Source organism: Clinocottus analis, unplaced genomic scaffold (assembly GCF_023055335.1).
Source record: "Clinocottus analis isolate CAN_PGR_092001 unplaced genomic scaffold, fCliAna1.0.p SCAF_1, whole genome shotgun sequence".
Lineage (NCBI taxonomy): Eukaryota > Metazoa > Chordata > Actinopteri > Perciformes > Cottidae > Clinocottus > Clinocottus analis.
Window position 1 is genome coordinate 8,021,666 of NW_027175820.1, and position 14,566 is coordinate 8,036,231.

The window sequence follows — 14,566 nt, forward strand, 5'->3', positions numbered from 1 at the left end:
CTGGTATGGGAACCTCACCGCAGGATTAAAAGCTAAAATCGCTCGTCTGGTGCACACAGCCATGAAGGCCATTGGGAAAAGCAGCTACCAGACATTGCAGTCTACTTATGAACAATCTGTTCTCAGGCAAGCCCAGAAAATAGTAGACGATCCTTCGCACAGTCTCCACTCAGAGTACGACCTCCTGCCCTCAGGGAGGCGATATAGAGTCCTCTTCTGTAAACTAAACCATTTCAGAAACGCATTTGTTCCGACTTCAATTAAAATCCTTAACAATGCTGCTTGAGGCTGAAGTCTATGAAATACTTTTTAATAGTGTTTTTATTATGGTGATCCTTTTAGCATGTATTTCAGGTGTATGTATGTGTTTGTTATGGGATGTGTGCAATACTGTAATTGTTGTTTGGCTGGGGATGTATTGTGTGTTTTCATGTAACTCTAGGCATTCGTGACGCACCGCAGAGAGTCCAAGACAAATTTCCCTGAGTGGGACAATAAAGTTCATTGTATTGTATTGTATTGTAATGAAGGAATAGCTTTTATGATGCCGTCGATACAAAATGACTGAAATGCTTATCACATTAGAACTGGCGCTGGAAGACAGCATGGAACTGAGCAGTGGGAGGGACGAGCATGTGACTACTACATATCAAAGTAAAAGTTAAATGAGTATCGCTGCATTATACTCATGGGAAAAAGTGTGAGCATGACGCTGATTACGTATGTTGTGATAGTGTTTTAGGTGATGACGTGTCTGAAATATTCAACCTAAATGAGGTAAATTGCAGCAATCTGGCCCACGATTTACGCTTGTTAATCGCCTCCGTGAGCTGTGTTTCACAAAGCCTGATTTATGTTTGCTGCACTTGCGAAGGTCGCGCATGACACCACCAGACGAGCTCCTTTGGGAGGTTCGGTACAGATGGGCGGAGAAAATGTTGCAATTTTGATTAGCTTTGAGAACATAAGTCCGCTGCAAGGAAAATGGTTGCTCGTCACTATTTTCTTTCTTTTCTGTGGGGATGTTGCTTCCACATAGCATGGTGATATTTTTAACCTTCAAAACATGTCTATCAAATCAATCAGATGCTTTTGGTATCTAAGGTGATTTACATGTGTCCTTATGCAAAATAGCCAGATTTTATTTTTTTAGAAAGCGTCGATGAGGTCATAGTTTGTCTCTGGCAAAAGACAGTCGGTGTCAGAGCCAGAGATGGAATGAGACCATATGTCTGTGAGTCAGCTGGGCAGGATGGTGACACTGCTACCTGCTGTCAGTGTCACCTCTTTGACCAGTGACTGGCTGGCTGACTGGGATGGCTGGGAGGAGGCAGTCTAGCTCACACTGCCTGCCCTTCCACTGTGTGGGCAGCCAGAGCAGGCAGCTGGATATGTATTCCTGAGGGCGGGTATGTGCGTTTTGCATATGTGCTTAAATTGGAAGCGTTAACAATAGACCAAAATACAAACAAATACTTTGTACACGCTCCTTGGGTAAAGGCTTAGAGGAACGTCAGTTTGTCACCACTGAAGAACATGAAAAGAAAATCAGCAAAAACAGTGTATGCATAATTACAGTGCCAAATGAAAAAGGAAAACGTCAGATGAGTGGGCATTACTAGGTGCACTGAAGGAATTTTCTTTGTTTCTGTCTTCAGACACTATCAACTATAGTCAATATTGGGTCACACAAAAGAGCAGTCACAAAGTACATAAAGCAAATTCAGTCTTGCCAGCCACAGAGTCAGGGGACCTAGCCTCTGGCCACACTGATGCCATTTTGGGGTCAATCACTCTGTGATGGACTGTGTGTGAGAAAGCGGCATTCCACCACAGGTTCTTTCACTACGAACAGAGTCAACTACCTCTGATATCAATCACTATATATGGTCCCATTAACACAGGGTCTAATTTCATTTTCAAATCCCCTCCTGTGAGAGAAAACTCGCTAGCTACTGCTAATATTCCATGAAAAAGCCAGGAGTAATGGATTTTCTGTCGGTGATTCACAATATAGATGCTGTACAGAACTGGTCTTTAATACACACATAGCACCGGGGTTGGTTTTTGGCTTGTTCTTGTGAATGTGTTTGGATATCTTTTCTTGCAGTTAATGAAAAGACATCAAAGTCCCATTTTGGTTTGCTTTCCTTTTGCTACAATGGCCTTGACAGGTGTTGACACCTACAGGGCCACAACAACATCCTTCTCTGCAGCGATTCCCAATTGTGTTACAGAGTGTGGGCACAGGAAAAAAAGCACAATGAATATGATCAGTGTGTTTCTAACAACATAGACTGGAAGCCCCCGTGCGGTTTATTTTAATATGGTAAGGCAAAGGCCCGGAGCTGCTGCAGAGGCAGAGCTGCGGCTGCGACCACAGGAAGGGAAGGAGGGAATTGCCGTGTGGAGATTGAACCACAGACATACACACAGTAGTTTCTACTCAGCGGGACTTCCGTGCGCACCCGGAGGCATCTCATCACGTCTTCGCCTTATGTCTCATACATATCTCGAGTCTTATTCACTCTCTATTCCCTCTTTTTCGCTTCTCCCGCCCTCATTCCCTCGGATGGGATGTTCCTCTAAAAAGTGGAAACAGGCGTCCTCTCTTCTTCAAGCTTCCTTTCCCTCTCATTGTCTATTTTTCCTTTCCTACATAAAGCTCTCTTGTACTTTAGTTTCTCTCCATTCCACCCTCCCTTCCCCTTTCTAGTTCCTCTCTCCTTTACCCCCCTTCCATTTCTCCCATCCCTTCCTCCATTTTCTCCATTATCATCAGTGGGCCGTGTCTCCTCAGGGGGAGACATCTGCTGTAATGGAGCCATACTCTCACACCCACTTACAGTGGTGTAAGATCAGGCATAATCACTGGCTCATAGAGTTTTTTTTACACCACAAATAACGATGCACAGATGACATCAATACGATGATGCAAATGATCATACAAACTGCATACGAGCGTTGGCTTCTTTTGACAAAGGATATCATTACGACATGTACATTATTATTACCACTCCGTGAAAGCGTACAAGCTTAGAGAGAGCCTGCTTTCCTCCTCGCTGCGTTTCTCTCTCTCTGTCTCACAGATGACTGTCTTTCAAACGCATAGCGACGCAGAACACAACATGTGTTCACTTCATCCATCAGTGCAGATAAGTCCTCTCTCTTTCCCTCCCCTCCCTTCAACACCCCCTCCTTTTCACGTCTTCCTTCAATCTTTTTTTTGCTTCTTTGCTGACAGGCAAACAACAACAAAAAGGCATGTCCACAGGGAGTGCGCAGCTGTGTGTCTGAGTCTTTTGTGTGTGTGTGTGTGTGTGTGTGTGTGTGTGTGTGTGTGTGTGTGTGTGCGCGCGACCATGGCTGTGTGTGTGTGTGTGTGTGTGTGTGTGTGTGTGTGTGTGTGTGTGTGTGTGCGCGACCATGGCTGCGTGTGTGTGTGTGTAGGGGCGGACATGCAGATAAGCCTGTAATATTTCTATTTTGGATTGGAGGGAGGAAAAAAAGAAGAAGAAAAGTGGAAGCTGGTTCTCTGGTGGCAGAGGAAGGAAGAAGAAAGAGTGGGGGCTTTTGCCAACTGGTAGGATGTAACAAAAAAAGAATCACACAAGATGCTACGTAGGTGGTGGTGTGTGTGAGTGTGTGTCTGCGTGTGTGTTCCTGTGTGAATAAGTGTACTTATCTGCGCACATACACGGTGTGCATTATTCAGATGGGGTGTGCGTGTGGATCTGTTACTTCTATCTGGCGTGGCGCGGCAAACAAAGTGACACCCAGCAGATCGCCCCCCCGATGTTTCTCGAAGCAGTAAGCTGAGTGTTTAATGCCTTCCTGAAATAGACAGACAAAGAACCTAACACGTGCTGCTTCAAAATAAAAGTTTCAAAATAACAGTTATATATTTTTTTTAATTGTCAAGAATTTATAGGAACGTCTGTTCATCACCGAAATTAGTTGTGCCTTAGCAGATTTTCTTCAATAATATAAGTTTGTTTATCCTGCTGGTGGGAAAAGTAAGCATCAAACTGGCGGAGGAATTTTATTGTAAAGAACTTACAGAAAATGTGGACCTTTCCTGAGTTTTGTTGGCGGATTTTTTTTTCAATAAAACAAGTCGACTTACACTGCAAGGTAGACGAGTAAAAACAATTAAAAAAAAAGAAAAGAAAAAAGAAGCTGTTTATCTGCCGTTTTACTGCTGCTCATTTCAAAACAAAATATATTTGATCAGGCAGGCCGCATTGAAGTGTCAAGTGAGGACCCACATGTGCGGTTCCAGCTGTTTTCCAAACTAGCGCATCCGCTTACGAAGGCTGCGTTGAAAAGACAACAGGGGCCCCTTCTTTCTAAGTAGCTAAGACAGAAGTAGCGCCACACGGGGTCAGGGTGGATGGTACGGTCAAATAATCTTCCAACAATAGTGAACTCTGGTTCCTTTGTGTCCTCTGAGAATGTCATGAGAACTAGTAGGAAAGAGGACATTGGAACAGAACAGTGTCAGAATCAGAAGAGTGGAACAAAGAACAAGGCGGTTTCTCAGAGTCTGACATATTTGAACAGAAGCACAGAGAGCAGAGTGGCATTATAAAGACTGGTCAAAAAAAGTTCCAGAAGAGGTCCAGCTCCAAGAAGAGTGATGACTGCAACAGTAGTAAATGCAAGTGAATTACATTAGAATGACTTGTGTGGTCTTATACGTCCGTGCGTGCATGTGTGTGTGTGACTTATGTACCTCTTTTGAGTCAAACTTGGCCAGGTAGATAGCACTGCGTTGACAGTTGGCATCCAGACACACGGGGAGGAGGTGGTCCTGGTAGCCGTCGCCATCTGCCAGAAACAGACAGAGAGAATTAGGCTGAGAAGCAACAATAATGGACTGAAGAATAATCCTTTGTTTTCCAAAACTGTCCTATTTTTTTATTTCCCTCGATTAGAATACCACTAATTTGTTCTGGAGTTGACTTTGAGCATAGCGCATTGTCAGGCAACAAATAAATCTCTCTTTTTTTTTCTTCTTCCCCACGTGCGAGCTGGATCACAGCAACACCTGCTTGTTTCCTCTGAGCAAACACACATCCAGGCAGCGCTCAGCTCTTTGATGCCTTTCAACAACGTCAGTTGACTTGAAGAATCGTTTTCTCCACTGATTCTCATCGCTATTAATTATTATTATCATAATTCCGGGCAGGCTTCATCTAATGCACAAACACAGGTGCAGAGGCTGCCAAAAATCAAAACAGCAGCTCCTCACGCACACACATGCACAGTTCATGAAGGGATGACGGCTGAATGCTCAAATAATTATTCACATTTACATCAACAGAGAACGCAAACCGGTGTGATCTACTTGTTGGTTCCCCGCTTACGAGTCTTCAAGTCCGTGAAAACACAACAGAGGCTGCTTGGACACAGTTTAAGGCCTTCAGATTAGTTCAGCTACTCTGAGCCAAAGTGTCGCACATCCACGACTCCGCGGCACAAGAAAAGTTGCTTTACTTTGTGTCGGCTAATGAACGCGCTTCGGTTTTTGTGGCATAATGAGAGCCTTTGTAGTGATGTTGGATTGTATTGCTTGCTATTAATCCTTGTGTATGTCTTTTTAACACATTGTGGATGTTTTTTTATGTGCGTAAATGAATTGTCTTTGTGTATTGCTTGCTTTAAATTGCCCCTTGAGGAACAAATTAAGTATTTTGAATTGAACTGAACACAACATAAACATGAGTGAGTGGCACTTTTTGGGGGCGTTTGTCTTTAGACCAAACGATTTTTTGACTCAAACGGTACATTCTTGAAAAACATCGTTAGTTGCAGTTACACAAAATACTGAATGTATCATTTATCGATTTGGCCCAATATCACTAACGTAAAAATGTGCATAAAGAGGCTTTACAAACTCTTTAGCATCCTCTGACACCCTCAGTCTTTTTGTCCTGGATTCAAATAAGGAAAAAGAAAAAAAGGTTTTAACGGGGGAAAAACGCCAAGAAGAGCAACAGTGAATAGATGTCATGCGTACAGGATAGACCAATACAACATTGAGGTCTGTAAGATGATGTCAATGATTAGATCCCTTTGGTTTACTGTCTCAAGTCATGACGCGATATCACTGGACCCTTTTTTCTTTTTAATAAGCTTTAGACCAATTTCACTGGAGCTATTTAGATACCACATTTAGGACCACAGGTGCGTCTAATAACAATAATGAGCAATGCATTCCAATTAAGGTTTCAAGTTCCAGGACCCCTGACATGACGCTACATACTCATTGCCACGGCTCACTGGGACGCCTAAATGGAGGGAGACAATCATTAATAATATTATTCACACCTTTGCTTTTCTTGCTCTGACAAGTCTGTGAGAAAGACCTTAATACAAAACAAAAAAGCAACAAAAGATTAGATCAAAAGTTTGCACTGCTTTGTAACAAAAACAGTTTTCTAAGATTCTGGACATTTTATAAAGACGCTGGATGTGCACTCTGCGTTCAGAGGTTGGCACATGAATTGACACCAGACATGGAGAGGCCAAACTGCTTCCAGGCTTCTTTCTGTGAGTCCTTTTCAACTGGGCAAAGGCAACACTCCCGAACAGATGTTATGCCACGTGGAATGGAAAACCGGATGACACCGATGATGAATGGCAGTACAAAAAAGCTGGCGAAACCGAGTGTGGCTGTATCCGCGACTGAGCGAGAGGCAGCGAAAGAGAGAAAAAGTGTGACGAACGAGGTGACATGCTGCGAAAGACAATAAGTCAGCAGGTCCTCCTGGTACTGTTAAATATTTAAAATGGCATAAGAAAATGTCAAACTATCTATGGTTGACGATGAATCTGATGTTGAAGGCCACACGCTGAAACTGAAATAAAGTTCTTTATAAAAGATATTGCTGGCGTTTTGACCGCCTCATCCCGGCCATATTTGTTTCCAAAGTTAGATGAATGTATTGTATAATATTATCAAAGCCGATGGCTAATTACATACATTTAAAATTCTAAAAATCTGTCTAAAAACATCACAATTCATGCTAATCCAAGCCATTATATCTCAATAGTATTAAAAGTGTGAGGACAGAGCAAAAGTGGAGGGGTTATTTGTGGGATAAGAAATCGGGAATCTCTTCATAACGCTGCGGTTCATTTAATTTGAATTGTGTCAATTTAAAAGGGAGGCACACACTGTAATAATGAAACTAAATGACGAGTACACATCCAATTCCGCACTTGGGCTGCAACTAACAATCATTTTTGTTTTGCATTATATCTACGGATTTGTTTTTTAATTAATTAATGAATTAATTAGAATAATAGTATAATTACAAATTACCATCTTAAATGTGCAGAGCCTTAAGTAATGTCTTAAAACGTATTGTAATATCTGGCCGAATGTCAAAAGATTGAAACGTATAACATTTGCGATGATATAATATGAAATGAATGAAAGCCTGCAGATACTTATCCTTAGAAAGCTATGACCAATTAATCCTTAGTGCTTTTTAAATAAATTAATATTGGATTATTATTAATTTTATGTTGATTGACTAACCACTTTAACACTTCAAAGTTAGTTTACTCGCCATGGGGTGTACTCTTCAGCTTGTAAACTGTGGTATGACTTCTGTGGGTTTGTCCCAAGTCTGACAAATTAACCCTGATGATGTCATTCAGTTAACTACGACTTAGGCGATAGAAAACCTCTGTTACACAGTGGGGTTTAAAAGATGGAAGACAAGAGGCTTGACAGCTAAATTTTATATATATATATATATATATATATATATATATATATATATATATATATATATATATATATATATATATATATATATATATATATATATATATATATAAGTTGCATTATGGGAAATGTAACTGTGTTTCTGGGGCTCACCTGTGCCAGGTAATCTCTGTCGCTTCTATTGTGACCATCCATTTCTAACGTGATGGAAGTGCAATACTTTAATTGTTTCAACACAATAACTGCTAATCTGTCTCAATTCTACATGGCGCGTCTGTTAGCCAACAATCAGACACAGGCGACTGCAAATATCTCGTGTACATGTGATGGTTGGAACCAAAACAGGGATTTCTCTTTCTCTTTTTCCCCAAGACACTGCATTCAGATTTAGGCATTGCTGTCTAATTAGTTGCATTTGCGCTGGTGTAATGACAACAAAAGGCACATGCTGAGTGCATCGAGTGCAGCCCATGTTCTGCAGTATAAATGGTGAGCGACTGTAAGGAGGAAAGAAAAAGACACAGGCAGACACACACACACAAAGAGAGAGAAAGAGAGAGAGAGAGAAAGAGAGAGAGAGAGAGAGAGTAAAAGAGAGAAAGACAGACAGACAGAATGAGTGCTAATTCAGTCCTGTAGAGGTTGTCACTCGGCATTCTGTCTCAGGTGTTTACCGTCAGCTCTGACTCACACACACGCTACTTCCCTCCGTGCCACCTCCATGAATACCTTCTTTCATCTATCTCTCTCTCTTTTATTCCTGTTATGCTCTCTCTCCTTCACCCGTCTCCCTCCGCTTCCTCAGTTCGCTGTCAGTGGCTCACTCCTTTATTACTGCCCCCTCAGTCTTAATGCATCGGTTTCTCTGTCCATCTCTCTTCCTCTTTATTCACCATCATTCCCTCCCTTCCTTCCTGCCTGCATCTCTCTTTTCATGTTTCAAACCCACTGACATAGCGTGGCATGACGGAGATTGGCTGAGAGATGCTCCGAGGGAGGACACTGCAGGTCGGGTTAAAAAGCGCAGAGGGCGCTGAGAAGAGGGGAGGCCTGAGAGGGAAGGGGAACGGGGCCTGAGGAATGGAGGGAAATCAGAGGAGGCAACAAGAGGAAAGATTGAGAGATAGACCTAGAGACAATATACGGAGACAGTGCAGATATGCATTACGACACATTGGCATTCATAGAGCGCAGCGCCACAACAATAACGACGCAAATCACAATATCCACACGCACAAACGCACATAGTGGGAGGCCACTGGAAGCCTGCGTCTTATTACGTACCCTAAGACTGGATGGAGATCTTTGTGCTTACTACAATAGTATGTGTGTGTGTGTGTGCGTTTGTTAAAAGGTGTACTAAAGGGGGAGAAATGTGTGTGATGTTTTGAGGCCTTTGGGAGAACAGAAAAACCTAACTGCTTGAAAAGAAAAACACACAAAACAAAACTTCAAACTTTCAAAGCTTTCATCCTTGTATTATTATATATGCCCCCATAATCTCTGAGCCATTTCACAACCAGAGCTTCTTGTCTTTATCTCTTTATATCTGGAGCTTGGAACCTGGTTTGTCGTTAAAGGAGTGCATCACTTTAACAATCAGGGTCAAAAGGTCGACTCTGCATGTATCATCAATCAAAAATCTAAATGTCACATTGCATAATCCACATGTTGAGATGGATTTAATTCATCATGCGCCTTTGCGGTTTGAATCAAATGTTGAATGTGAGAGCAGAGGCCTGACTGAAGCTGCCCTAAAACAGAATTATGTCTCTATTATATACATAGTGGAACATGAAAAAGTCACCATTCATGGATTTGTAGGTCCCATTGTGTAGGAGCTACATGGAGGTTCTCTTTCTACGAGCCCCAAGCACATTCATGGACATTTATTTGCTACGGACAGAGATGCATATAACATGTCGATATGTTGAGATTTATCTGAGACAAAGGCCAAGATTACACAGAGCACTTTTATTCGCCGCCTGGGGATGTGTGAAGCTTTTCGTTCCATCTTTTTCGATCCTCCGTTGCAGAGCACTTGGAGTTTTTACCCACTATATTTCCCTCTTGTTTTTGCAGGAGCAAGTTGAAAATACAACTTAGAGCAGAAAGCGTTTTGTTTTGGTTTGTTAGCTATCTAGCTCGATGAAGCTAACGATACCCATTCATTAATGTTGTACTGCTAAGCCAGTTAATTGTTAAATTCCTTCCCTTTTGAAAGATCTTGAAGCTAATCTGATCGCTAACGTTAGTTAGCTGGCCGTACCAGATGCTCTCTGTGAGTTACTATTGGAAACAGCATAATGTGATTTGTTTTATTCACTAGGTAACTTCACTAGCTACGAACTAAACAAATCCTTTAAAAAAAAAGGGTACAGATCTGTTTACTTCACAGCAAAATAACAGTATATTTAGTGTTTGCCTAGCAAAAACAAAATGTCGCAGCAAACACATTTACGATTGCTCCAAGAAGGAGCAATCGGGCAATAAGAGTGAATCGAGCGGCGTGACAGTCACTGCTGTGGCTCAAATCAGTGACCAAAATACAACGACTACTAACTTCTTGTTGTTTTTAGACGAGACTGGCATGCACTCATCCCTCTGGCCTGATGCACTCATCTTTTCCTCACACCCCTCTCTCGGTACCCCCCTCCTTCAACTTAAGGTTGAACACTCCTCAAAGTTTGAAAACCACTAGTAACAAGTTCAATATTTTTTTAATGTATTCCAAAAAAATAAATGCTGATTAATGTGAAGACCACTGTTAAAGGGTCCTCATAATTGAGATTACTACTTATGCATAATTACTAAACAGCAGATATTGGAAGGATAAGACAGAGGTGGATGCAGGGTTTTACCTTCAATGAAGGACACTTTCATACCAGATGTTCTGAAATTTGCATTAAATTGCTTATTAAAATGTGCAAATTAATATCATAACTTTAAAACCTGTAAACCCAAGAGACTGAACCATTTGCATATGGATTGTGATTTTTCTAAATGCCAGGGATATCACAAAAAAATGGTGCTTGATGAGGGAGATATGGTCTGGGGGGATGTCTGTCACAACGCAGATGCACGCTATTATGCTCACACAAAACCCCTGATCTTAACTCGCCAAGCAGCACTCCAGAACCTCACCCGTCTTTTAGCAGTCGTCTGAGGGAGAGAAAGTGATAAAGGACGCAAGATCAAAAAAAAAAAAAGCAGAGCGAGTCAGAAAGCCGGAGTAGACTGGTCGGAAACATGACACAAAAAAAACAGCCTGTGAAAAAATATACAAAAGGGAAATGAAGGTTGAAAAATAAAAAAAGAACTTGGGAAAACGTATGTATTCAGGGGTTGAGTCGAGAATGAAGCCGACAGAAAAGAGGGAGAGGAGGAGAGGTTGGATGTAACAGAGAATAATAAGATGAGTGGAGAAAGAGCGCCTGAGGGGAGAGCAGAGAGAAATAGGCTGTCCTGTTAACATGCTGACTTACCTGCACGCACGCACGCATGCACAGGCACACGCACACACTTTCACCCAGCATGACAGCCTTTCCTACTTTAAATATCACATCCAAACACGTTCCTGTCTCGCAGTCTTGGGAGAAAAAAAAACACCTCCCTATCTCAGTGAGCTGCTGGCCGCGGCGCAGCCCCCCTTCATCCTACCTGCAGTGAAGCTCGCTGACACACTTGGTTGTGGGACATCGTTGTGCTTTACCTAATGATGAATTATGCATCGGCCGCTGTCACTTTGAAAAATGCAATTACCTCAATGATAAGGCAGATGGCCTGTTTTGTCTGGCATATGCTGTGCATCTATTAAGAGTCTAGCACTGGAAAGAGAACCACCAGCGCACAAACACGGGTGGTTGGACGGATTCCCGTGTGCATCCATGAACATGCACGCACGCACGCACCTCAGTTTTAGCCAAATGTATTCTGCCTGCGTAAGCTGTTCAGACACATGACATTCAGCTAACCAGTAACACAAACATAGCATACAGATCCATAATAGTCGTTCCCCGTTGCAGCATTCATCATATTGGGCGTGTGTGTTCTGTGGGGAGGTCAGTCCTGTGTCTGAGGTGTTACTCAGGCAAAAAGAGATGGGAGAGACAAAAAAGAAAATATAGAATATGATATACATTTGTTTTGATCAGGGTTCAATTCCAATTTTACAAACCGACTGAAAAAGTGGATGCCACACCGGCGACCAGGCATTAGCTTTCTGTTGGCAAAACGTAGTATAGCCTTTTCAGACGACTGGAACTGGCAAATCTGTGTGGATGATGTGAGCACATTAAACACATATGTCACTAAACCCAGGGTTTACAGGCTATCCTGGTTCAGCCAGAAGACCAAATTGGTATTGGCAAATATTCGATCGACATTACAAGTTGCCAAATAACTTTCTGGTGCAGACACACATGCCACGGTACACGGATGTGTGGTCAGACAGACATAGAATCAATTGAAAACTTTGGCCCAAAATCCATAAACCCGTCACTGAAGACTCCAGGATAGTGCTCTTCATTTAGCTCAACCAAAACCATGACAACATCTTAAGACGGATTCTGATTCAATTTGAATTTTCTTTAAGCGTAGCCAATGTCAGATCACAGTGGTGAATCGACCCAGAAAGGGAAACCCTCACCAGGTACATGACTCAGGTTAGATCTCCATTAAGCATGTTACTAAATCCATGAGAACTATATGGACACACATTTATGTTTATCTGAGGAGGCTACAGCAGCTCACTAAATGAGCTTTCCCAGAATTCTTAGAGAAAGCTTAACCTAATATTTTTTTGTGGAAGACAACAGGCCGAGCCACCGTCTGGCACGGAAAATATGAAACAGAAAAGCTGGCCTTTATACTTAGACAATGCTGTTATGTTGCAGTTTCAATATTACCGTTGCCTATGTTATCAGAAAAACACTTTCAAGAGACAGAGAGATGGAGAGAAAATTGGTCGAGGAAGGCAGACACATATGAAGATGTCGAGAAAAAATGTAGTTGGAGACAGATGGGGGGAAATTTGAGGCAGAAAGATGGAGAGAGAATTGACAGTGTGATGGAAATAATTCCCACTTCATATCACACGGGAATGCAATGCCGCTCTGCGCTCTATTTCATCCTTCTCTCTCTCTCTCTCTCTCTCTCCATCCATCCATCCATCCATCCATTCGGTCGTTATCCTTCCTGCCATCTCCTCCTCCTCCCTCTCGACACCATCCACCTCGGCACATTTTGATTCCTCTATCCTCTTCTCGATCTCCCTTCATGTGGTTTTTGATGTGTGGCAATCCTCCTCACTCTTTCATTTGCCCCACTCTCGCTCCTCAATCCCTCGTTTTTTTTTGGACTCCCTGAGGTCACTCATTCAAGGCCAAGATGTGCTCTTTAATTAGCCTGGAAGGAAGTTGGTCACATGGCCACATGCAGCGAGACCAACAGAGTTAGAATGTTGGGAAGAGGTATGCTGACGCAGGAGGATAATTGAAGTACTTCATATAAGTAGATTATGTATAAATATTGGGAGAAACACTGACGAAGGCACAAAAACATCAACACACATATACAATGGCATGCAATGAACTTTTATTTTGTGACGATGTCGTAGAAATTTTGTTTTTAACATTAATCACAATTGTTAAAGCAGAGTTGCCCTTGATTGGGGAACTGGACTGCTTCCTGATTGATAGTCAATGAGTTGAATCACCCCCTGTGGGTGACCCCACAGACTATTTCAAATTGGAGTCAAGCTGTCATTTTTCATTTCCTGAGTGGCTTAATCTATGAAGAAACGTGTATGCTCTTGAATCAGGAACACACAAGTTGTATTAATATGAATGGTGACAATATGGTTAAAAAGGAAGAAAGTAAAACTCTCAAAGCATGGGTAATCTAGTCGGGGCTCGAAGTTTCGAGTTGGGGAGGGTTGCCGTCTCACATCGAGGACAGTCGGCCCAGCGTTGACAGTGGCATCGGGAGTAGGGGTGACCCTAATCGCCCCCCCACAGGGGGAGAGGGTACATCAACCGGTCCACAACTTTGGCCTCAGGGAGGAGAAGGATTTTGAACTTGTGTTCAATGTAAACCCAACGAGTCCCTGAGTCCCACAATCCATCCCTTCTGCGGTTCGGGTGCATTCACACCTGTAATTTTCTGTGGTCAAGCAATATTTAACAGCAATCTGATCACACAAATAGCATTTTAATGCAAGGTGCTCAGAGGGTCAATACTTGACTTTCTATGAACTTGACACCTTACACATATACAGCAATAAGCACTGATGGGAAGAGTCTATTCTATCAGTCGAAACTACAGAGTGCAGGTTCTCTTCCGGTCTTGAAGCCACTCTTGTTGGTGAACATCATCTGGTTTTCTTGTCTTCTCTCCGCCTGACAATACGAAAGTTAACGATACATAAAGGGACTAAGAGCTATAGCTAGAGTAATGACAGTGATTTAAATTAAAGTCAAACACAATTTGATAGCACCTTTAATGTAATCTATAATCACCTATTCAACTATTGCTTCTTACGCCGTATTCTAAATCCTTGAAAGAATTTCTTTTGTTGCAACACAATAATCCCTCCATTTCTTGAGTGAAGTGCATAGTGAAGCTTTTATGAACAAAAGGGACTTAAGAGGATAGAGAAGGTGGTAGTGGGTCACTACAGAGTCCTCATCCAACAGCACAATACGAGTGATGCCCAGGGCTGTTTCAAAAAAAGAATCGAGGAAGGGGGAAGGAAAACGAGCGTGACAGGCGAGCGAGCCAAAGACGGCAGATATACAGTAGATCAAGAGAAATAAAGATAGACAG

At 42.2% G+C, this 14,566-nt stretch overlaps 1 protein-coding gene across 1 annotated transcript in view; it reads right to left on the reverse strand.

The window, feature by feature from the left end:
* Positions 1 to 14,566, reverse strand: part of itfg1 (integrin alpha FG-GAP repeat containing 1) — a 118,509-nt gene that overhangs the window by 72,704 nt on the left and 31,239 nt on the right. The window contains exon 9 of the mRNA XM_068578944.1: positions 4,736 to 4,830. Within this exon, the coding sequence (XP_068435045.1) occupies positions 4,736 to 4,830 (95 nt within the window). The remainder of the gene's footprint in view (positions 1 to 4,735; positions 4,831 to 14,566) is intronic.